Below are 25,656 nucleotides of genomic sequence, written 5' to 3'. Positions count from 1 at the left end.
TAGCTTCACCATGTCGATGTGCTCCCTCTCTTCCTCTTTAATGGGTTCTGGGCGTGTGAGAACTTTATCTGTATGAGTGATGAATAATGATTTAAACAAATGTATAATTTTATAATGATAATAATACGTCTTTACTTTGTGTCTACAGCCATCGGTTCATCATATTCCAGGTCAAGAGGTCAGTTTTTCTTCTTCTTTCATTGGAACTTTTCACTCTCTTCCTTAATCTTTCATATTTCCCTTTCTTTAAAATCTGTTCTTTCCTCTCCTGCAGGGTGGAGACATCACGACGTCCACACATGTTCTAGACGAGGTGACACCACCACGACCACAGGAACATTTACACTTTTAGTTCCTTTATTTCACTGAGCTTGATCGTTCTTCATCTCTTCTTCTTCTTCTTCTTCTTCAGTTGATGTTCTCAGGATTCCTCACTGAAAACCTGCAGCAATGGGTACGACACAGCAAACACACACAAAACATTCTTTTCAGTTCAAAATCTAATTTCAGTTTTTGTATCTAATTTAATCGGTGTTGACTTTATCAGGAGAAAACCTACAGATTTCATTTGTCTTGACTTTTACGTTATATTATGCAAATACGTTTTTTTGTTGTGTGTTGTTGTTTGTCCTGCGTCTGTCCTCTCGGCAGCCGGAGGAGTCGGACCTTCCCTACCTTCCTCCACAGAGAGAACCCAACGTCTTCATGGTTCCTCAGGGGATCAAACCTGTTCTGCAGAGAACCGCCATCGAGGTACCGTTATTACTGGGTTCTGTAATTAGCTTACGAGCTTGGATTAATAATGAAATACTTACCTACCTTATCGTCCTCTCAGATCCTAGCGTGGGGCGTCCGCAACCTGAAGAGCTTCCAGTTGGCCAGCGTTACCTCCCCGAGCCTGCAGGTGGAGTGCGGAGGCACCATGGTCCAGAGCTGCGTCATCCGCAGTGTGAAGAAGAAGCCCAACTTTGACGTCAATAGGCTCATCCTTGATGTGGTGAGAACACGGAGTCGTACTGTTCCATCCGTGTACACACACACAAACACACACACACACACACACACATGTAATCAGTGCCGAGGCTTTACAGGCTAATGAGACGCCGGCTGTGATGTGGTCGACGTCGGTCGTTTTTCATCATCAGACGAGCCACAATAACGGCGGCGGAGAATAAGTGCGATCGTTAACTGTTCCTTTCCTTGTTCCAAAAACACGTAGAAGACGTAGAGGGAGTGAGGCCGAGTGTGGATGTTGGCAGACGCCGCTGTTGTCGAGGGAAAAGGTTTCTGCAGTTGTAAAGACGCCGGGTGGAGGGCCGCTCCCATGGCGACCAGTGTGACCATTACTAATGCAGTGGGCGGAGCTCCGCGTCATGCATGTGGCTGTTTTACAAATGCTGACTATAGATGCTTTCACACCGGCCGTCGCTGTAGAACTCGGCCACAAATGTCCTTTGATCTTGTGCCTCATAAACCAAACGATGTGCGTAGATTTCCCTCAAAGGGTTCACTCTATTTCACCATCGATCCAGATGTGGCTCTAGTCCCGTTAGAAACATCTGGGACTCAACAAAGTCAGTTGTCTCAAATCCAGAAATCAGGAGGTCACTGGATTCTGCAGTTCCCCGCGGATTCGCTTAGCATCTTTAGCATCTTTAGCATCTCTGAAACAAGCTCGCCACTCAAATGTATTCAGTCAAAATTAGTTGCTGATGAATATAGTGAAACATTTAGTATCTCAAGAAGCAAACACTTTCCTCGGGAGGTGGTGGAGACCAAAACGGAGCTAAAAGTGAGTTTTGGAGTATAGTCTAAATTCACCTCAGAGCTGAAAGTTTGTTGTTGTTGTCTCTTCTGCCCCCAAGTGAAGTGATAGAGGGAGTTTGGGAAACAATACAAACAAATACAACATGAATATTGTTAATTTCACATAAAACATGAAGTCAGTGTGAGCAAAAGCTCCAGAACATGGTCTTGGTGTGTATCCACGCTGATGACAGGGGAAATTGTAAGTTTAGTTTAAAAGCTTTTAACTTCCAGCGTCAGGAAGCCGATCCGATCCGAGCCACCGCAGTAATGATGCCCTCTTGTGTTCCCCCCCCGTCCTTCATGCGCCCGTGTGAGCCACACCGCTCGGCTGCTCGGCCTCAGCTCCAGATGACACCAAAACCACAGGAAGATACAATTAAGTGTGTTGTTTATGTGGCACCCGAAAGACCCGAGCTGTGGTGACGCTTGCACCAGGGAAGAGGTCGAAGCTGATTCATGCAAACGGAGGAATGTCACCGCAGCAGCAGATGCTTCCCTCGGTCGCCTCGGAGCAGCTGGAGCCTGCGACGCAGTAAAAAGACTTTATTTGCTTTATTGTTACAGCAAATAAACAACTGGAAATTTGCTCTTCCTCTTTGCTAGTTAGTTATTTTGTGGTTCAGAGACATTGTTGGTCAGAGATCATTAGATGGTTGGAGCCTCGGGGGGGGGGGGGGAGAGGTCACTCAGTGTCAGCGGAACATTTTCTGACAATGAATCCCCTCGAACTATGCTCCTACTTTTATCCGAGTCCCTTGGGTTTCGGTCGTTCCTGCCCTCGGAATAACTCTGAGCACAGTAAACATTTATTTTAATGGTTTTATTTTGATCTTTGTAGATGTTAAACAAGAGCCAGATGAGGTCGCCCCCCCGAACAAAACAGAACAATAAAAGTAACCGAGGGGTCAAAAGAACCGTTTGCTTGCTTCTTTATAATCGTTGAGCCTCCAGGAACTTGAATATCGCAAAGAGCTGTGGGCAATAAACTCATCAGACCAGGATCATGTTTTGCTCAAGTGATGATTCATCACTCTGACGCCGCCCCCCCCCCACACTGCTCATACAAACATATTGATTCCAGCAGCTGAATTTACATCCGCTTCAGTGTTTTCTGATGAAAACTGAAACATGGAAACATCACGCACGGTTTTTCCCGTCCCAGCAGCTCCACTGAGTTTAATGTTAACAGTGTTAAGTTCTGAAGTTGATCACCTCCGTGTTTCACTGTGACAGCTTCAAAGCAGACGATGGAAAGATTCTCATCGTTTTCCCCTTTGGATGCAGAATCCTTTCTTTCGTAACTTTCATGTGAACAGGATTGAGGTCGTGTGTTGACCACCTCGACCGGACCGTGGAAATATGCACAGATATTTTCCCCTTAAATTCAGCTTCTGAACCGGGTCCAAGCATTCAACGTTAACAATATTAAGTCGTCTGCGTAAGTGCTTTCGCATGCGGCAGAAGAAAATGTCATGAGCATAGTTTCCTCACATGGAACTCTTTGAAGGGTCCGACCACAAACCTTTAGCTCTTTCGCTTTATTGTGAGTTTAGCATCATCAAGCTCCACTTAAGCTTCTATTAAAGCCACAGAGGTCACACTGATTTCCTCCTGTTTTTCCCTCTGCAGTCGGCAGCTATATTCAGAATGTGGTCGCCGCTGTAGAGACGTGACAATCGAGTATTGAGCAGAAACATCGTCCAGCACCTCAGATTTCTGTCAAATCCAGAGTCGTCCGATGGAATCAAGCGAATCCGTCACGTCGGCGGTTTGTTATGACGAGTGTCGAGAGGCTTCTGGAGTTATCAGCGCCGACCACGAGCCCGACGGGTTTAGTGATGGTCTGTTTGTGTTGTGAAGCTTCGACGTGTATGAAACATAAGATGCTAACCTTCAGCCGCAGCCGCTTCGTTGTCGTTTTACGTTTCTGTTTTTCGTAAAAGTCAAACAAACGACATATAACATGTTAATTAGAAGACATGTTTACGTAGTGTTTGCCAGATTTTGTTTTACCCCAGATAGAGCTCAGTGAGATGTCTTAGCATCTTTAGCATCTTTAGCATCTCTGAAACAAGCCCACCACTCAAATGCTTACAGTCAAAGTGAAGCTGATGAATATAGTGAAACATTTAGCATCTCAAGAAGCAAAACACTTTCCTCGGGAGGTGGTGGAGACCAAAACAGAGCTAAAAGTGAGTTTTGGACTTCTATTGTTAGTCTAAATTACAGTCTAAATTCACCTCAGAGCTGAAAGTTTGTAATTGTTGTCTCTTCTGCCCCCAAGTGAAGTGACAGAGGGAGTTTGGGCAAAAGTACCAAATAATACAACATGAATATTGTCAATTTCACATAAAACATAAAGTCAGTTTGAACAAAAGCTCCAGAAAAAGGTCTTGGTGTGTATCCACGCTGATGACAGGAGAAATTGTAGGTCGTTTTACGTTTCTGTTTTTAGTAAAAGTTAAACAAACAGCATATAAGATGTTAATTAGAAGACATGTTTAGGTGGTGTTTGCCAGATTTTGTTTTACCCCAGATGAAGCTCAGTGAGATGTCTCTGGTTTTGAGAAGATCAACCTTTCTTCTTCTATGTCCTTCTCTCCGTCTCTGCGCCTCAGAGACTTCCACGCGAGGAGCTCTACATGCCGCCCATCATCATCAAGGTCATCGACAACCGTCAGTTCGGCAGGAAGCCGGTGGTCGGCCAGTGCACCATCCGGTCGCTGGAGGAGTTCCGGTGCGACCCGGAGGAGGAGCGAGCTGCGGTGGAGGAGGAGAGCGAGCAGGACGGGTGGAGACGTAAGACAGACTGATGGACTGAGGACGTGTCTCCAGCAAAGAGGCAAACTGATGATTAATGTGTTTGATGTTGTGTGTTTGTTGTTGTGTAGGTGAGACGCCTCATTCCATGTCTGGGGAGGTGTTTGTTGACATCGATGACGAGGAGCCGCTGGTGCCGGACCAGGTAAAACCAACTCGTCACCAAGTTGATCATCAAACACTGAAATACAACGAAAATACCAAAACTTTAAAGCAACTCTGTGTAACTGTTACTGAGCAACAGCGCCCTCTGCAGCCACACGCTGTCATTGATTCTGTTAGGCCCAGTGTCAGAGCGATAAGGTGTTCACACCATAGATTTATATATAAAGACTAGATGTCTCGTCTGCGTTGCCGGCCAACGGAGCCTGACGATTTTCAACCGATTTTGAAACGGTCTGGTTTGTTATAAACGTCAGAGATGTAGTTATGACACTGCATAAATTATACATTTTTTTTAGAAAATAACATAATTATTCATAAGTATGCAGTGTCATATCTACATCTCTGACATTTATAACAAACCAGATCGTTTAAAAATCGGTTGAAAATTGAGCAAGTTATGGTTATTTACCACTACCAACACAATGTTATGGGTGAGCGAGCAACCCTCTGGCAAGATGGCCGCCATGTGGTGACGTCCGGCTCCGTCGAACGAGACATCTAGTCTTTATATATATATCTATGGTTCACGCACAACACAACTAGACGCTGGATATTACCCACGATCCTCTGCTTCCTGAACCAGAAGAGCTGCGGCTGTAACAAATCCACCAAACTATGTTTAGAATTCTTCATGTTTAAATGGAGATAAACTCTGGTTTTTAATGAGTTTTAACTGATCCACAGAAACTTTACTGAAACATTAGTCTTTAAGTATAAGTGTGTTTGTGTTTCAGGCGAGTAAAGGGCAAATATGAAACACTCACTTTCCACAGGGAACCTCTGTACTTGTGTGTGTGTGTGTGTAATGGCATTTGTACAGTCTGATTAAAATAATATGTGTGTCTGTATCTTAGTCTAAGTGTGTGTGTGTGTGTGTGTGTGTGTCTGTGTTCTGTGTGTGTGTGTGTGTAGCGGTACAGCACAGCAGCATAAATAAACATGTTCTGACACGATGACATGGCGACCGGCTCTGCGGTCGGTGGTTGCCGCGGCGACCACGAGACTCGCGCTCGTCACCGATCATGAACATTTTCTCTCTCCGGGGTTTGAAGAACTTTTTCTCTTCTCTCCAGTTCCTTTCTTTCTTTCTTTCTTTCTTCGGGTGATGTGTTAGAAGTTGGAACGATACGATTTAATGAATACGTTTCTAGAACAAGTTTCTCCTCCGAGGGTCGTTAGTGATGACGAAGCTTTTAGATGAAAACCCCAACGTCTGCTGCAGAGAGACGAGTGAGAACCTGGTGACAGTGAAGGTCTGTGTTGGTGGAACCGGGCAGGAGCCGGTCGGCACGGCGACGGGCCGGTCGGCACGGCGACGGGCCGCTCGGCAGCGTGAGGCCGGCTTAGGAAAAAGTTCTGCTGGTGTGTTTGAGTGCTCAAGGGTTTGAAGGTAATGAGCTGCAACATGGAAAACCACCGACTGGAGTAACGTTCAGGCACCAGGAATCTGTGCAGGACGTCTGAGTTCTCAGGAAAGAATTCCAAACTCCTTGTGTCCCTCACTTCTTCTTCTCCTCCTCCTGACCTTTCCCTTCTCTCTTCATCCTCTTGTTTACGCGTCAGTCTCCACCTCTCTTCTCCTCTTCGGAAAGAATTCCAAACTCCTTGTGTCCCTCACTTCTTCTTCTCCTCCTCCTGACCTTTCCCTTCTCTTCTCTCCTCACTTTCCACCAATTCCTCTTCATTGCCTTCTTCACCTCATCTTCTCATCCTCTCTTGTTCTCCCCCTCTTCCTACTTCATTGATTTCCTGTCCTCCATCCCTTCCTCTGTTATCCTCCTCTACTTTCTTCTTTGTCCTCCACCTCTTCATCTTCACCTCCTCCTCTTCTTCACCTCCTTCCTAACAACTCTTATCTCCTCACTTCCAATTCCTCTTCCTTTTCTTTGTTCCTCTTTCAGCCGTCTTCACCTCATCTTCTCGTCCTCTTCCTCTCATCCTTTACTTTACTCTCCTCCTCTCTTGTTCTCCCCCTCTTTCTACTTCCTGGATTTCCTGTCCTCTTCCATCTTTTCTCCCTACTCTCCTGTCTTCCTCCTTCACCTCTTCATCTTCACCTGCTCCTCTTCTTTCACCTCCTTCCTTACAACTCTTCTCTCCTCACTTTCCACCAATTCCTCTTCATTGCCTTCTTCACCTCATCTTCTCGTCCTCTTCCTCTCACCCTTTCCTATACTCTCATCCTCTCCTGTTCTCCCCCTCTTCCTACTTCCTTGATTTCCTGTCCTCCATCCCTCCTCTCACCCTTGTCTCCTTCTCATTGTCCTCACCCTTCCTCTGTTATCCCCCTTTACTTTCTTCTTCTTCCTACTCTCTTCTCTTCCTTCTCCACCTCTTCATCTTCACCTCCTCCTCTACTTTCTTCTTCTTCCTCCACCTGACCTTTCCCTTCTCTCTTCATCCTCTTGTTTACGCGTCAGTCTCCCACCTCTCTTCTCCTCTTCTCCTCTCCTCCTTCCTAACAACTCTTCTCTCCTCACTTTCCACCAATTCCTCTTCATTGCCTTCTTCACCTCATCTTCTCCTCCTCTCTTGTTCTCCCCCTCTTCCTACTTCATTGATTTCCTGTCCTCCATCCCTTCCTCTGTTATCCTCCTCTACTTTCTTCTTCGTCCTCCACCTCTTCATCTTCACCTCCTCCTCTTCTTTTACCTCCTTCCTAACAACTGTTATCTCCTCACTTCCAATTCCTCTTCCTTTTCTTTGTTCCTCTTCTGCCTTCTTCACCTCATCTTCTCGTCCTCTTCCTCTCACCCTTTCCTATACTCTCATCCTCTCCTGTTCTCCCCCTCTTCCTACTTCCTTGATTTCCTGTCCTCCATCCCTCCTCTCACCCTTGTCTCCTTCTCATTGTCCTCACCCTTCCTCTGTTATCCTCCTTTACTTTCTTCTTCTTCCTACTCTCTTCTCTTCCTTCTCCACCTCTTCATCTTCACCTCCTCCTCTACTTTCTTCTTCTTCCTCCACCTCTTCATCTTCACCTCCTCCTCTTCTTTTCCTCCCTCTCTCCTTGTGATTACTGAAGGGAAAATGTGACCCCATGTCTCTTATACTGTTGATGTGTTGTGTGTGTGTTGTGGTGCCGGTGGGTTACGGGATAAAACAAAAAGAGATACACAAAGAAAGGAAGAGAGGGTTTGAAGTTGATGAAGGGATCACGGAGGTGAAGAGTGACAGACAAACCACAACAATGGAGAGAGAGAGCGGGGGGGAGAGGAGGAGAACATGAGGAGGCCCTTTGATGAGCGACCACATTAAACAAGTGTGTGATAGATGGAGACGGACAGAGAAGATGAAGAGAACGGGTAGAAGGGAATTAAAGGAATGGACAGATGGTCAGTGCGCTATATATCTCTCTCTCTCTCTCTCTCTCTCTCTCTCTCTCTCTTACAGACACACACACACACACACACACATATGCACAAATAGTTTATTGGTATGTAACAAAGTCGTAACACAGTTTTTAAACCGGAAAATATAGATTTCATAAAGTTAAGAGGTCAAATCCTCTCTCTCTCTCTCTCTCTCTCTCTCTCGCTCTCGCTCTCTCTCCCTTGCTCTCTCTCTCTCTTTCTCACACACAATTTACTTGCACTGACATAAACATTAAATTGTCGTGTGGACATCGGACAAGTATGAACTAATTTCCGTTTGTGTGTGTGTGTGTGTCTTTGTGTGTTTGTGTGTGATGAGTCCACACGGGGGTGTTGAAATCAGTGCACACACCCTGACATCACCGCCCCCCCCCCCACCCCCCCCCCTCCTCTCTACATCTGATTAAAGTGGCCTCAGAACAACAGCAGTGATGAAACCGTGCGGACACACATTTTGCGGTGACAACAGAAAACGCTCGACAATCGACACACTCGTCCGACCAGCGACAATCACAGATTCTCACCACGACCACGACGATTAATCACTCGTGTGTGTAGTCGTTTTAATTTGAAAGGGTGAAACAGCCTCGACAAGACGCTCCTTTTGTGTTGCTTTTGGGTGTAAATGTGCAGTTTGTGTAATAAACGGAGGATGAGGAACCTCGAGGGATTTGGTGAAAGATGAATTTAAAAGAGACCGTGGTCATACATGTTCAATAGCACACGCAGTCACACGCAGGCCCAAAGGTCGACCACACGTTGTTCTCCTCTCCCTCGTTGTGTGTGTTCACGCTCGGGTGCGTCCTCGCCCTTCCTGTCCTCCTCCTCCTCCTCCTCCTCCTCCTCCTCCTCCTCCTCCTCCTCCTCCTCCTCCTCCTCCTCCTCCTCCTCCTCCTCCTCCTCCTCCTCCTCCTCCTCCTCCTCCTCCTCCTCCTCCTCCTCTTCTCCCCCATGTGCTCAGCTCCTCCGTGACCTCATGTAAACACTTTGTCTTTCTGATCCCGGGCTTTGTCGCGCCCGATCAGCGTCGAGCGAGCGCCGCTGTCGACACCTCGACAGGAAAATGGCATCGAACTCACTTCCCCCCCCCCCCCGGCTCACAAAACCGTTTTTTGATTAATTGTCGCTGCTTCGAGGGGAACGCACAACGGTGACGGCTGATGTGCTCTGTGTGTGTGTGTGTGAGTCACTAATAAGTCTGCTGATGTTAGCGTAACACAACAGTGTGTGTCTAACATCACACACCTACTTTCTGACTGATTTCCTGTTTAATGCAACTTGTCTTTCCTCGTCTGATGTCACCAGCTGACCTGAGAGTTGTGTGTTTGTGTTGTGTGTGTGTCACAGTTTGCAGACGGAGCCGGCTCAGCTATCATTAACCTTTCAGCCTCTAGCTCCAGCCTCCATGTAGGTAACAAACTCATCTTCTAACTCATGTCCTCCATTTTCAAGCATGTTCTTTACATTTGTCTTCTTTAATCTCTGATTTTACCAACATCCATAAAATTGAGCGACTTGGTTCCATGTTCTGTCAGATCTGTGCACATTGGCAACAAGCAGAAATACTTTCTCTATCTTTTTTAATTTTTTTGCAGCAAACCACACATGTGATACATGGATTACACATCTAACGAGTGCCATTCAATAAGAGATTTTACAAAAAAAGCGCAAATACCTCGAGAGAACTTCTTTACATTTGATAAAAGTGATTAATCAGGGATAGGGTTTAAAAAATTCCGGGAATATTCAAAGTTGGAAACTTTCCATGGGAATTAACGGGAATATACGGGAATATACGGGAATAAACGGGAATAAACGGGAATATACGGGAATTAACGGGAATAAACTGGAAATGTTGTGGGTAATTTATACTAACTGTATTTACCTTGTCATATACAGACATAAATATAAACATTTTGTTTTGTCATAGGCTGATTTGAGCCCTGAGGAAACTTTGGGCACTTGACTATATGCTTCTGCATCGTTGTGTCATTCTTAACATAGGTCTTTGCACAGTATTTGCTAATGTACACAGCCTTTCCTTCTACATTGGATGGGGTGAATTGTCTCCACACATGAGATAGTGCACGTGGCATTGTTCTGTAGAATAAGATGAGAAAAAAGTTTGTAAAAAAACACTAATGCAATGCCAGAGATATAAATAGTTAGCCAAACAATTGGAATCATCTGTACAAATATTTTACAATTGATGGATAAATGAATGGAAATAGGCTAGATGAACAGATGAACAATCCTCAATCAGCATGCTAATATATTTTCCCCAGTAATATCATTGAAACTTACCTGACTAGTCCTTCACTCTACAGCAGGCCTCAACAGCCCTGCTGTAGAGTGAAGGATGCTGGGAGTTATCTGTGCATGTGATGGAAGAATGCACAGAGGAGGGTTGAAACTCAACGTTCCATACATTTTTAAAATAGAGTTTTGAATGATGTTTTTATTGCTCAGCGTCTAATTTGCATAGTTGTTTTTTTTTCAAAATTCCCAAAATTCCCGAGCTTAATATTCCCGTGGAAAGTTTCCGGAAAGTTTCCGGAAATTTACCGGAAACTTTCCGCCCCTTTGCAACCCTAATCACTGATAAACTGATGAGAATTTGATGGTTAGAAGTTATTTTAGTTCTTATCGCCCTGATTTATGTTTGTGTTTCTGATAAGTTTGGTTGTAATTAGTTATTTGATGTTGTGAAAACAGCGTGACAAGTAATGATTGACAGCTGAGACCAACTTGTTATTAGTCGAGTTTGCGTATCGATTGGTAATCGCCAAATCCACAGAGTCACTGTGCTTCCCCAGCAGCAGAGATCTAACTTTAGAGAGAAACCCTGTTTATTAATAAAGTTTATTCCGACTAAGACACTGAGGTTTAACTCTTAAATCGTCCTTTTACTCGTGCAACTTCTTTACATTTGCCTCCTTGGTCTCAAATAGGAAAATTGAGTCAAGAAATCCGTGTTTTTTACAAAGCGCCGCTTGTGGAGCTTTGCGGTTTCAGAAGAAATCCGACACAGATTTCCAGCAGCCGACCACGCTCCCTGTTACATTCTTCCATTTTTATTTATCCAAGCCAGGTCAATTTGGAGACTAAGCTTGACCCGGACCAGACTGTGCACATAAATACACACATGCAGCCGGGGCGCTCGGGCCTTGTCGCTCGACAGTAATTGGGGATGATTCCTTTCTCTCCAAACAAAGATATTTGTTTTATTAAGGGTCAGATATTGAAACCAGTCAAATTAAAGGCTCGGCTTTCTGTCTGGTCGGGGCCAAAGTCAACAGAGCTGCTGCAGATCCTCTCCACCACAAGGCTCCGTGAGCAGACAGTTGCTAAAGGCCGAAGGAGGGATGGATTAACCAGGGAGGGAGGAAGTGGCTGAAAAAAGAAGGAGAAAGGGAGTTGGAAATGAGGCAAAAGAGGAGGAGGAGGTAGGCTAATATCTCATGGCACCAGAAGGAGAACGCTCACCCTCTCATGGGCTGTAAACCCGGGCGTCTTAATCTCGCCACACGTCTGATGATTCCCAGATCACTGCAGCGGCGTGCGCCCGACCCGGAGTTTTCCTTCCGAGGCGGATCAGTCGGATTCAGTTTCAGAGTTGGAAAGCTTTCAGACGCTCGGCTGTCGGTGGGGTCACGGCTCCTTCAGGCCTCGTAGACCCAGACCCCACTTTGAGATATCTGAGATCACACGTCGCTCGGATGGAGAATGAAAAGTCTGCGTCACGTTTCATCGGCAGCGTCCGGGCGCCATGATTCCGTTTGTCAGGAATCAAACCGGCCGCTGCTCTGTTCTCCTCATGTTGCTTTCACACGATGTGGCTCTCGTGTCCATGTTTTCTATCGGTGACTTTATACGGGTTTGTGCCCCTTCAATAAATGTGGCTCGGCTCCTCCATTAACTCTCATCAAGACGATCCCAGTTGGTTGCCAGCCATCAGTCAGGTTGGGTTAGAGTCCCAGTCTGACCCGGTGTGAAATGATGTAGTTTGCGTCTCATTCCATAAATCTGGCTAGGCGGCGTTCAAACCAGAGCTGGCTCCGGGCCACGCCCACAGTGACGGCTTCTGTAACGACACGGTGACCAGAAACAAGATGTCAAAATAACTGAGTAAATCATTATGGTTTTTCCTGATCTGCTAATTTCAGCCTCGGACTGATGTGAAGCTCCGGAATCCGACCGTGCACATTGCTGTCACAAGCTAACGATTAGCCTCGGAGACGGACTTTAGCTCATTTGATACTTTAGTTGGCTAATAATGTGATGTAGGAATAATTCAGCGTTTTAAGCTTCTTTTGACTAATTTCAATACAACACTAACTCTTTGTTTTCGTCTTTAAAACCTGGTTTCACGTGGTTTCCTGCAGAGACAAGTTGTTTATCAATCATGATGTTTTAGCCTTTTTTTATAGCATCAAATAACTAATCAAATGACTCTTAAGCATAAATCCCAGAGAAAACAATATTTTGCATTGTAGATTGTTCCATGTCCCATTTAGGAACATGGAGGAGCTTCATTCCATCTTTATAAAGTCCATGTTAATTTCAGCCTCGGACTGATGTGAAGCTGCCGTTCAGCTCCAGAATCCGACCGTGCACAGATTGTCATTGAAATGGGTTCGTGCATTTACTAGATCCGATGTGTCATAAGCCAACGATTAGCCTTGCGAGTTCATTGGATACTTTAGTTGGTTAATAATGTGATGTAGGAATAATTCAGGGTTTTAAGCTTCTTCTACAAATTTCACTACAACGCTAACTCCTTGTTTGGACTTTAAAACCTGGTTTCACATGGTTTCCTGCAGAGACATGGAATCAATGCAGGTTGATATAATTTGGAGTCAGTCTGTGAGACAGTGATCGTTATAGCCAGGTCCCGCCTCTACACGAGCACTTGACCAATCATGAATCAGTCTCAGCTGTCAATCGTGATGTTTTAGCCTTTTTTTATAGCATCAAATAACTAATCAAATGACACTTAAACATAAATCCTCGGGAAAAAAACATATTTTGCATTGCAGATTGTTCAATGTCCCATTTAGGAACATCTTTATAAAGTCCATGTTGTAAATCAATCCAGTCAATAGTCGCTGGCTGTGATTCCACCAATCACATCGACAGGTGGTTGACTGAGTTGTTTCTGAGGCTCGTGTTTAAACATTATTTGTATTTGTGGGTCAACAAAGCACTGAGTTTCGAGTCTGGATTATTTAAATAATCACCTGGGAGGACGCCGCCTCTTCCCGCTCTGACCTCTGACCTCTGACCCCGCTGTGGAAGGGGTTTCCCCACAGACGGCTCGGAGCTCTGATGTAAATCCCGTCTCTCCGCTCGCTGAGTTCTTGGCCGTGCCAGCGTCGGTCTGGTTAGCCTGGCGCTCCCTGCAGGGCGTAATGATAGGCTGCAAACCACACTGACACCCTGAGCAGACCGCTGCAGCCTGTGTGTGTGTGTGTGTGTGTGTGTGTGTGTGTGTGTGTGTGTGTGTGTGTGTCAGTGTGTGTGTTCGATCCTGACTCCATGCTTAATACACGGTGCAGCCTGTAACGCTCCACCGGCCGCGGTAATCTGCTTGAATCAGGAGTCGTAGACTTGAGTGTACACACCCTCACACACACACACACACACACACACACACACACAGTTTCTGGCGCCCCTGTCATCACTGCTTGGCACCAGCTGCACACAGAGGACGCATTAACACACACCAGACACTTCACGCCTCAGACACTGAGCGCCATGCGTGTGCGTGTGTGTGTGTGTGTGTGTGTGTGTGTGTGTGTGTGTGAGTGTGTGTGTGTGTGTGTGTGTGTGTGTGTGTGTGTGTGTGTGTGTGTGTGTGTGTGTGTGTGTGTGATGTCTTAGTTCAGCGCCACGTGCATGCTGCCCTTTTCCATGCCATGCTGCCACTTTGGAAAAATGAGGAATTCCATCGTCGATCCTGCTCTGTGTGTGTGTGTGAATGTGTGTGTGTGTGTCTGTGTGTGTGTCTGTGTGTGTGTGTGTGTGTGTCTTAGTCGGTGAGAAGTAGGAGAAAGGGGATTCCACACCAACCCGGTGCCATAAGAGCACTTTTGTTCTACATTTATCCCGACAAACACACACACATTCGCACACGCACACACACACACACACACACACACACACACACACACACACACACCAAGGAAAAAGTGGTGAGTGCGTCACGAGTGTGTTTTCAGCCGAGTGCTCCTCAGAGGGTTGAAGGTTGTAGGGCGGAGACGGGTCGAATTCAAATGTATGTTTTTGTGTGTCTGTGTGTGTGTGATCTGTCCCCCTGGTATTCCCCATCTTTGTAGTAGTAGTCGTTTAGTCGTTTCCTCACACACTCACACACACCTACACACACTCACAGACACACACTTCTCTCTTGTTGCCAATGTGACCAGACTTTTACTCAGCTTGATGGATGGAGCTGCTTCACACTTGAGAGAAAAGAAAATTCTTGATAAAAGCAAATAACCGGGTTTCATCCAAAGATGTTATATATCTCCCCCCCCCCACCCGCCCCCCCGACCCCTCCACCCCCCCGAAAACCATATCATATAAAATACAAGGACCTGAGTCCAAACCACAGAAAGACATCAGTCAACATTTCAAAATAAAGACGTTTTATCCTCCAGAACAGAACGACCTTGTGAGCGCCGGCCTCTCGATGACTCATCGCTGAGACTCCAGCAGTTTTAGGGATTTATTTAGTTTTCAATTATTTATTTATTTTAACAAATGGCGTATATTTCACTTTGGATTGAAACCCTCGCCCGTGTTATGAGAAAAACTATTAATACATGTGTGTTGAAAAGCTTCTTAAAGTGTTTTTAAACCTGTAACTTCAGTGTGTGGTTACGCTGTGTCAGCGTTTGTGTGTCTGCATGTGTGAGACGAAAAATCTAACGTGTGTGTCTAACTTCTCTTTTCCCTCTTTAACGTGGACACTAGATGGTTCCCTGGGTAAGTTTGAGAGCAGATTTCATTCTATGCTTTAAGCTCAGTGAGAATTATCAGTGCATGATGGACAGTGGTGGGAAGTAACAAAGTAGAAATACTTTGTTACTGTACTTAAGTAGATTTTTCACATATCTGTACTTTACTTGAGTATTTCTTTTCCTGACGACTTTTTACTTTTACTTGTTACATTTGAACAAAAATATCTGTACTTTCTACTTCTTACATTCTCAAACTGGCTCGTTACTTGAGCAGCGGAGGTTGGTGCACCTCTCTCTCTCTTTCTCTCTCTCTCTCTCTCTCTCTCTCTCTCTCTCTCTCTCTCTCTCTCTCTCTCTCTCTTTCTCATCTCGGGTTCAAAATTTGTAAAACCATACATTATATACATTATATTCATATTGTTGTTATAATTTTCCAGTCAGTTGAGATAAATCTTGAGGAGAAACATGTTGGGTTGTTTTGTGTCTGTATAGGACTACTATAAAAAGCACTTTGCATTTTTAATTTTGGTACTTGTACTTTTACTTTTGATACTTAAGTACATTTCAACACCAGATACTTTTGATACTTAAGTACATTTAATATGAGCTACTTTAAGACCTTTACTCAAGTCATTTTCTGACGGGTGACTTCTACTTTTACCGAAGTCACTTTCAGGTAAGATATCTGTACTTTTGCTCAAGTATGGCCTTCAAGTACTTTGTACACCACTGATGATGGGTAATATCCATAATTTAACAAAAGGAGGGTCACTGGTGAGGTGGTAGAGCGGGTTGGCCACAGGTTCCTGTTGGTGGTTTGAATCTCGCCTCCCAAGAAACCTTCTTGTGGTTAAAGCGGCAACAAAAATAATGTGCATTTCAAACCCATCCTCCCAAGCTGAGAGAATAAAACTTAATAATATATGAATCCACTCGTCTCTCGTCTTCCTCGCTGTTTATGATTATTACCACATCCTAAGGACGTCACACAAAAGTCTACTTTCGATAATTAGAGTCGTTGACCACACACACACACACACACACACACACACACACACACACACGACCTGCCGCCGGAGACCGAAATAAGAATCTGGCAACATGCAAGTGGCCGCGTGTTCCAGAGAAGTGATGCAAAGCAGCAGGAGGATTCTCTTCCTTCATATACACACTGAGCGACTTGTCTTTTATTTAATAATTTCGTTGCCGTAGCATGTTCCTCCTGGTGTGTCCCGGTCGGTTGTGTCCACTCTGTGTGTGTTTCCACGCCGGCGTTGCCCGTTTCCATTGCCTCACGACGCCCATATACACTGACCTTCATGCCACGGAGCCACCAGAGGCCGGTTCCACTCGTGTTGACGTGAGTTGGCCAAGTTCACGCTGCCATGCGATCACTGGAAAAAACCATGAAAAGCCGGTTATTAAGAGAGCCGCTCCACAGAGGCCAAGAGTGGAGCTGTAAAAGGTCAAAGGTCATTGGTGGAGTTAGGACCTCAGACAGAATCATTATTAAATCAATGACGTGCATTTATTTGAGTTATCATGATGAGCTGTGAAATCATGTTTCTCCAGATCAGTTTGAATGTGTGTGTCCCTGAATGTCTCCTGTTTGTTGCCAACCTCTGACCTCTGACCTTTGACCTTTGACCTCTGACCATGTGACCGACAGGGGGAGGACTTCATGGACTGGTGGAGCAAGTTCTACGCCTCGACCGGAGAGAAGAACAAGTGCGGGACGTATCTGGAGAAAGGCTTCGACAAACTGAAGGTACAGTGTGTGTGTGTGTTTGTGTGTGTGTGTGTGTGTGTGCGTGTGTGCGTGTGTGTGTGTCTGTGAGTGTGTGTGTGTGCGCTTTATTTCAGAGTAGGTCCATCAGTGTAAAAATTAAAATAGAAATAAATAAATCTGCAAAAATATGGAATAGAAGTACACAGGGTTTAAAATGTTTAAAAGTTAATTTTTTTTAAGAAAGGAAATTTGACTTTATCAGTTGTTAAAAAATTATTTTATTGGGGACGGGTGTCTGCAGATTCGATTTCAGGCCAGAATTATATGAATACACATAAAGAAGGTGAAGATCAATAATGAGGGAAGAAGAAAGAAAGAAAGAAAGATGGAGACAGTGAAGTTCTTTGTTCCGCTTCACTTAAACACTCACGTAACCAAACATCATTTAAATCTCATTTTTGCCGATTTGCCAGTTCTCTCCATCCCTCCATCCCTCCATCCCTCCATCCCTCCATCGCTCCATCCCTCCACCCCTCCATCCCTCCACCCCTCCATCCCTCCATCCCTTCATCCCCCCATCCCTTCATCCCTCCATCCCTCCATCTTCTCCTCCTCTACTTCTCATGCTCCGTCCTCCCAACCCGGCGGTTCGCCACCGTTTTTCCGACAACTCCGATGACTCACCCACAGCGGCGAACTCGCTTCGGGGACGCCACTCTGGGACGTGTGTGGGGGGGGGGGAACAACCCGGCGGCCCCTTTCGATTTATTTGGCGAGGAACCGAGCGAGCGAATCACGTCAGCCGCATTCAACGTCTGCCACACGGTTCAGCCGGCGTCCCGGAGGCCACGCTCTCCATCACCGCCCACGCTCTCTCCTCAACCCTCGGCCCGATTCTCTCGGCCCGGACGGCGAACTCCACCCCCCCCTCCCCCCCGGGACGCTGCTCTCACGTCAGTTTTCTCGTCTGATGCTCAAACAAATGACGAATTATGTCAGAATTTGGCCGCTTCTTTATTGCTCTTAAATTAGACCTGTAACCTTCTCCCCTGAAAGCAATTCCACATCAGAGCCTTTCTGCTTCTAAGCTGTAATATTACTTCTCTACATGTTTCCTCACGTTCATTCACAACAGAACTGCTGACTTTCTACAGAAAGGTTTTATGGAAGATAATAAATCATCTGATCAATTTTGGAAGCGGTAAAACCACGAAGCCAAGTCGTGTTTGAGAATCAGCGTCTAACGAGCGGGAGGGTTCCAGAGAGGTCACGTCTTCTCCTGGAGATGAAGACATGGAGACGACGGAGAACAAGAACAATCTGACCCGAAGGTCCCGCCCCCCCGAGGCCCTTTCCCTCTTGCTAGCGGTTGTGTTTTCTCTTCTCGTTCAGGAGGCTTGAACTGGTTTCACCGATGGAAACACATCGAAGTTTCAAAAGTTTCCTCGAGATTTCACTTGACAGCTGGATGGAAACTACTGGAATCACAAGTGAGCCACTGGTTCCTCCTCCTCCTCCTCCTCCTCCTCCTCCTCCTCCTCCTCCTCCTCCTCCTCCTCCTCCTCCTCCTCCTCAGTCCTCCTCCTCCTCCTCCTCCTCCTCCTCCTCCTCCTCAGTCCTCCTCCTCCTCCTCCTCAGTCCTCCTCCTCCTCAGTCCTCCTCCTCCTCCTCAGTCCTCCTCAGTCCTCCTCCTCCTCCTCAGTCCTCCTCCTCCTCAGTCCTCCTCCTCAGTCCTCCTCCTCCTCATCCTCCTCCTCCTCCTCCTCAGTCCTACTCCTCCTCCTCAGTCCTCCTCCTCCTCAGTCCTCCTCCTCCTCATCAGTCCTCCTCAGTCCTCCTCCTCCTCCTCAGTCCTCCTCCTCCTCCTCAGTCCTCCTCCTCCTCAGTCCTCCTCCTCAGTCCTCCTCCTCCTCATCCTCCTCCTTCTCCTCATCCTCCTCCTCATTCTCCTCCTCTTTCTCTCAGATCTGCTACTGTCGGGAGGAAGTGAGCCACTGTTTCCAACCTTTCCAGCCACCTTTACCTTCCTCTCACCCCCCCCTCCACCCACCCCCCTGCTACTGTCGGCTGAGGAACAGTTTCCAGCGTCGGTCGGACTCGAGGTGAAACTCGGGCGCCGCCTCCTCGTCTGCCTCCTTCCTGTTTCTGTCTCCATCCGCTGGGGAGGTCGGTTTTAAATGAACAAGGGAAACACAGCAAATTAGAAATCTCTTTAAAAATGATGAGGCCAAAGGACAATAAGGAAAAGTGAATAATCTGAGAAGGTTAAATAGTAATGAAGTCGCACTGGAACTAAAGACAAACATCATATTTGTGTGATCAGATTTGACAGGAGATCAATTTGACGGATCTTTAAACCGGGTCAGAAAACTCCTGAAACTCCAGTCGTCTTCTTCCCACCTGCTTCTTCCTTTCCCCACTTTCACCTCCTTTGTTCTTTCCTGTTCGATATCCTCTCTCCGTCCTCAGTCGAGTCAGACGCTGTTGGCTCGCCGCTCTCCTCCCACGCCGTCACCCCTCCCCTCTTCACCTCCTCTCCTCCTTTCCTCCTCTGACTGTACAACTGTTTCCATCCTGGTTATGACTTTGCTTCCTGTCTCCCCCCCCCCCTTTCACCTTCTCCTGACCTCTCCTCCCTGGTGATCATTACCACGGTGAGCCAGTGTTTTCCAGACCTGACTCTCACACCTCCTCAACCTCAGCGTCCATCTCCACATAAATACTATTATAAATATGTAATAACTCATTTTGTTCCCATTTTGAGAAGAGAAACAACAAGACATGAAGAGAACTGAGGAGAGAGAGTCTTTAAGATAAGGTTAAATAATAATAAGATAAATCAGTTGTGAGATTATTTATCTACTCTTCTTTCTCCTGATGACCAAAGAGAGATGGAACACATTGACTGAAATACATCTTCTCTGAGTTCATTAGTCTTTTATGCTAAGCTACGTTAGCTGGACGCTAGAAGCAGCTTCATATTTAGACATTCGAGTATTTGCTCAAATTATGAATTCTAGTGGTTGTGATTTTCGGATTGAGTTTTATAATATGTTGATTTCTCGAACCTCTGGCTCTTAGTCCTCCTCTTCTCCTCCTCTCCTCTTCTTCTCCTCTTCTCCTCCTCTTCTCCTCCTCTTCTCCTCCTCTTCTCCTCCTCCTCTTCTCCTCCTCTTCTCCTCCTCTTCTCCTCTTCTCCTCCTCCTCCTCTCCTCCTCTTCTCCTCCTCTTCTCCCCTGGTTCTGGGTTCGGTGTTTGAATCGTGAAACGAAACCTTCAGCTGTTCCCAGACCTCTTCGTTCGTTTACATCATCCGCCCTCATCACTCGTTCTCCAACCCCCCCGCTGTCCTCACCCTGCTTTTCCAAGTCTTTCACCGCTCTCCTCCTCCTCCTCCTCCTCCTTCCTCCTCCTCCTCCTCCTCCTCCTCCCTCTTTCCTAACTAACCCCTTTGTTTCTCTTAATCACATGACAAGTGACAGTGGAGGGAAAGCATCTCGTTGCCTTCTCCCACATTTCAACTCATTTTAATAAATCAGTTTTTTTTCCTGCTGTGGGAATCGAACACACCAGCGATTCATCACATGAGGAACGACAGCGCTATGTTGATTTTAAAAATGACGTGTCATCAAATAAATGCGAATGCTGATAAACTGGGAAATTATAGAACACGAGAGGATAGAAAAACACGTGTCTGCTTTAATAAAGTTCAGCTTTTATTCAAGATAAACTTAAGTATAATACACGGTTTAACACTTTGCTCAAATGCTTCTTCTTCTTCTTTTTCTCTCTTTCTTCCATTTTAACCTTTACCTTGACTCCTCTCCCTCTGGGTTCCCTCCCTCTCCTCAGCACAGTAGTGAACCGATGTTTCCAGCTTGTTTTCGAACTCTTCCTCTTTCCAGCGACTCACCGCAGAGCTGTCACACACCGATGATAGGGAAAGAATGAGGGAATGTGTGTGTGTGTCTGTGTGTGTGTGTGCGTGTGCGACTGATGTAAACAAACTAATGAAAACCAATGAATCTCTTTGTGCGTTTGACACATGGACGCCCCTGCCCTGATACACTATGTACACATTAACACACACACAGACACACACACTGTGTCGTGCCAGCCGCTGCAGTGCGACTCTAATTTAGTGTTGAGTCGCGCTTGGCTGCGGTTTTAATCCAATACCAGTGGAATTACATTGGACCATATTCAGCCATGATGCCATAAAGTTACACATTGCCACAGTGAATAATTCACCTCCAGCCCAGGAACGAGTTTGTGTGCCTGAGCATGTTGTGTAGATGACAACGTTCATGTGTTTATCAGGTGTTGTCGTCTCCTCCTCCTCTTCCTCTTCCTCAGGTGTTTGAGCGAGAGCTGGAGAAGGTCGAGGGCTTCGGGGGTTTGTCTGATTTCTGTCAGACGTTCAAGTTGTTCAGAGGAAAGACTCAGGACGAAGGAGAAGATCCGTCGGTGGTCGGGGAGTTCAAGGTAAAGAGTTCAAGTCCTCCACCTTCATCACAGATCGTCACATGACCTCACGCCACCTGCTGATTGGCTCTTGTCTCCTCCACCAACAGGGCATGTTTAAGATCTACCCTCTGCCAGACGACCCCTCGGCCTCCGCTCCCCCCCGACAGTTCAGGAAACTTCCTCCCAACGGCCTCGAGGAGTGTTTGGTCCGGGTCTACGTCATCGAGGCCCAGGGGCTGCAGCCCAAAGACACCAACGGGAAGGTAGGAGGAGGAGGAGGAGGAGGAGGAGGAGGAGGAAGAGCAGATCGTTAACTGAAGACTGAAGAATGAGTCAAATGAAAGTGCGTTCCCGTCTTTGTGTTTCCAGTGTGACCCGTATGTGAAGATAACTCTGGGGAAAAAGACCGTCAATGACCATGAGAACTACATCCCCGGGACCCTGGACCCGGTGTTTGGAAAGTACGTCACTTCATCTCTCTCTCTCCAGCTCCATCCACGATGTCGCTGACGGACACTTCCTCTAATCAAACCACATTCAAATCTGCTGGATTCAGATTTTTATTCAGAACCACAGAAATATAGCTCACTGTCAAATAGAGAAAGAGAGATCCATGGATTATTCCCTGGGATTTTAAAGAAGTGAGTTCAGATCCAAATTAAAGGTTCATCCAGTTCAGATAAGGACAATAAGGAAAAGTGAATAATCTGAGAAGGTTAAATAGTAATGAAGTTGTACAGTCAACGCTGGAACTAAAGACAAAAATATCAGATTTGTGCTATCAGATTTGACAGGATATCAATTTGACGGATCTATAAACCAGGTCAGAAAACTCCAGAAACTCCAGTCGTCTTCTTCCCACCTGATTAGATCCAAATTAAAATCTAAATCTCGTAGATTTAAATATCTGAATCAGTGGGTCGTCTCCCTTTTAAAGCATCTAACACTGACTTACATTAATTATTCAACTTATCGGACTACTTCCTTTATTCTCTTTCTACTATAAGAACCAGACGATCATGTGCAGGATTGTTTGGCCTCAGCAGAAATATGAACTTCTCCACTTCCCTCTCAGCCACATGTTCCTGCAGACACCAGTAGGGGTCGCTACACTCACACTGATCACAGGAACTGAACAGTCAAAACTCGTTTCTAAACCTGGAGAAGTTTGTTCTTCTGAGGTCAAGTTAGATGTTCAGATTTTTCTTCTTCGTCTCTTTTTATCAGATGATTTTGATCTCATGCTGCAAACTGTGAATATCTTACAGCAAAACATCAAAGTCACATCACATCATTGGTCACGTCGTACAAAATGAGATTATACAACAACCTCATGTGTGACTGAGGTTAACAACACGTCCCAAGAAACATCACATCAGGATTAGGGTTGCAAAATTCCGGGTATATTCAAAGTTGGAAACTTTCCATGGGAATTAACGGGAATTAACGGGAATAAACGGGAATATACGGGAATTAACGGGAATAAATGGGAATAAACTGGAAATGTTGTGGGTAATTTATACTAACTGTATTTACCTTGTCATATACAGACATAAATATAAACATTTTGTTTTGTCATAGGCTGATTTGAGCCCTGAGGAAACTTTGGGCACTTGACTATATGCTTCTGCATCGTTGTGTCATTCTTAACATAGGTCTTTGCACAGTATTTGCAAATGTACACAGCCTTTCCTTCTACATTGGATGAGGTGAAATGTCTCCACACATGAGAGAGTGCACGTGACATTGTTCTGTAGAATAAGATGAGAAAAAAGTTTGTAAAAAAACACTAATGCAATGCCAGAGATATAAATAGTTAGCCAAACAATTGGAATCGTCTGTAAACATATTTTACAATTGATGGATAAATGAATGGAAATAGGCTAGATGAACAGATGAACAATCCTCAATCAGCATGCTAATATATTTTCCCCAGTAATATCATTGAAACTTACCTGACTAGTCCTGCACACTACAGCAGGCCTCAATAGCCCTGCTGTAGAGTGAAGCATGCTGGGAGTTATCTGTGCATGTGATGGAAGAATGCACAGTGGAGGATTGAAACTCAACGTTCCATACATCTTTAAAATAGAGTTTTGAATGATGTTTTTATTGCTCAGCGTTTAATTTGCGTATTTTTTTTTTTTTTTTCAAAATTCCCAAAATTCCCGAGCTAAACTTCCCATGGAAAGTTTCCGGAAATTCACCGGAAACTTTCCACCCCTTTGCAACCCTAATCAGGGTACTTCACGTCACAAAATCATCACGTCTCATCACATGTCCTCGCCAGGCGTCCAGATGTTCTCACTCTGACCCTCTCTCCCTCTCTTCCCCTCCAGGATGTTTGAGCTCCCGTGCTCGCTCCCCGTGGACAAGGACCTTCACGTGATGCTGTACGACCACGACATGCTGACCAAAGACGAGAAGATCGGCGAGACGGTGATCGACCTGGAGAACCGCTTCCTGTCCCGCCACGGAGCGCTGTGCGGCCTGCCGCTGTCCTACTGCGTGTGAGAGGAGTCGAGAGTTCACCTCACTGTCACGTGATCGCATCCATCTCTCTCTCTCTCTTTTCTCACGCTGTCTGTGTGTGTCTCTCGCCCATCAGGTCGGGGGTGAACCAGTGGAGAGATCAGCTGACCCCCCGACAGCTGCTGGGTCGAGTGTGCGAGCGACGGAACCTCCGGAGGCCGGTGTACCAGGACGAGTGCGTGCTCTTCAGAGGAGTGAGATACACGGCCGCAGACCTCGGTGGGTCACCGCACTGTGTGTGTGTGTGTGTGTGTGTGTGTGTGTGTGTCTGTGTTTGTGTGTGTGTGTGTGTGGTTCCATTAAAGACATTGTGGGCTAGAAACTACGAAACCAGTAAAACTGAGAGAGGCAGTGAAGGATCAGGTCCATCCCTCCATCCATCCCTCCATCAATTCCTTTTCATCCTTTTCCTCTCTTTTCCCATCGTCTCTCATTATCTCCTTCCCTTGACTCCTCATTCCTTACCTCCTTCCATCCTTCCTCTCCTCCATCCATCCATCCATCCTCCTCTGCTACTGAAACTTCAGAACTTTGGCGGAGGACAAGGTGGTGGAAGGAGAGAAGGAGAGAGGGAGGATGAAGGAGGAGTGGAGTTAAATCACAGGACCACCTGAAGAGCGGAGCGACGAGATAAATATTCAAGATTAATTTACACACACACACACACACACACACACACACACACACACACACACACACACACACACACACATGTTCCGTGGCTGGTGTGCGATGCAAGGTCACGGTTGTCGTTTTGGTGATTTATGGTACAACTGTGAGAGTGTGTGTGTGTGTGTGTGTGTGTGTGTGTGTGTGTGTGTGTGTGTGTGTGTGTGTGTCTGTGTGTGTTTTTGGGCGGACGAGCCAACGTCAACACTCGCGGTCGCTCTCGGTTACCGAGGAGCCGCCGCGTTCTCTTTCCACAGTTGCCGCGGTTACCGTGCGTCAGCCTGCTGTCCGTCAAGCTCGGCCGCTAATTGGCTCTTCCCCTCCTTCCTCCATCACTTTTTTTGACTCCTTCTCTCCTCCTCTATCTCTCCATCCTTAACCTTTTCTCTTTTCCTTCCTCCTCTACCTCCACTCGCTTCTCTGAACACTTTTCTTCCCTCCTTCCATTCACCCGCTCTGTTTCTCCCTCCTCCTCTCTTCATTTACCTCATACTCATCATTCCTTCTACTCCTTTCTAATTTCTATCACTCTCCTCTTCCTCTCCCCTCCTCCCCTCTTTCCTCCTCTTCCTCTCACAGATGAGGTGACTCTAAGTTTACAGTCATAAACTTTTGACGTCTGCTTGATATTTTCATTTTGTTTGGAAGCAGCAGAGTTTTTCCTCGTCCGTTGTGATGCAGAGTGTGTGTCTGTGTGCGTGCGTGAGTGTGTGTGTGCGTGTGTGTGTGTGTGTGTGTGTGTGTATGAATAATGAATAATTCCTCTGTGAACCAGTCCGCCCACTGTCCCGTCTTTCCATTCTCCACTTTGGGAGAGCTGTGACCTTCACTTAAACCTTAACATGTGACTGTGACTGTGTTTGTGTGTCTGTGTGTGTACGTGTGTCTGTGTGTGTACGTGTGTGTGTGTGTGTGTTTTCAGACGACAAAAATGTGTGTAAGCGTCACCTCGGTCCACTGAAGGAGCGCCTGTCGCTTCACATCCTGAGGAAGCTGGGGCTGGTCCCTGAACACGTGGAGACCCGGCCTCTGTACAGCCCGCTGCAGCCGGACATCGAGCAGGTAACACACGTTCGATTCCCTCACGTCCCCTTCTGCTTCCTCCTCCTCCGCTTCCACTCGTCTT

At 46.1% G+C, this 25,656-nt stretch overlaps 1 protein-coding gene across 1 annotated transcript in view; it reads left to right on the top strand.

Moving 5' to 3' along the window:
* Positions 1-25,656, top strand: part of dysf (dysferlin, limb girdle muscular dystrophy 2B (autosomal recessive)) — a 52,680-nt gene that overhangs the window by 17,981 nt on the left and 9,043 nt on the right. Inside the window, exons 34-47 of the mRNA XM_061095635.1 lie at positions 149-178; positions 275-313; positions 413-454; positions 652-753; positions 836-997; positions 4,428-4,608; positions 4,701-4,774; positions 16,803-16,901; positions 21,219-21,347; positions 21,437-21,592; positions 21,699-21,790; positions 23,669-23,839; positions 23,938-24,080; positions 25,453-25,592. Coding sequence (XP_060951618.1) covers positions 149-178; positions 275-313; positions 413-454; positions 652-753; positions 836-997; positions 4,428-4,608; positions 4,701-4,774; positions 16,803-16,901; positions 21,219-21,347; positions 21,437-21,592; positions 21,699-21,790; positions 23,669-23,839; positions 23,938-24,080; positions 25,453-25,592 — 1,560 coding nt within the window. The remainder of the gene's footprint in view (positions 1-148; positions 179-274; positions 314-412; positions 455-651; positions 754-835; positions 998-4,427; positions 4,609-4,700; positions 4,775-16,802; positions 16,902-21,218; positions 21,348-21,436; positions 21,593-21,698; positions 21,791-23,668; positions 23,840-23,937; positions 24,081-25,452; positions 25,593-25,656) is intronic.

The sequence above is a fragment of the Limanda limanda genome, chromosome 22 (genome assembly GCF_963576545.1).
Source record: "Limanda limanda chromosome 22, fLimLim1.1, whole genome shotgun sequence".
Lineage (NCBI taxonomy): Eukaryota > Metazoa > Chordata > Actinopteri > Pleuronectiformes > Pleuronectidae > Limanda > Limanda limanda.
This window is presented reverse-complemented; position numbering and strand designations above follow the sequence as displayed.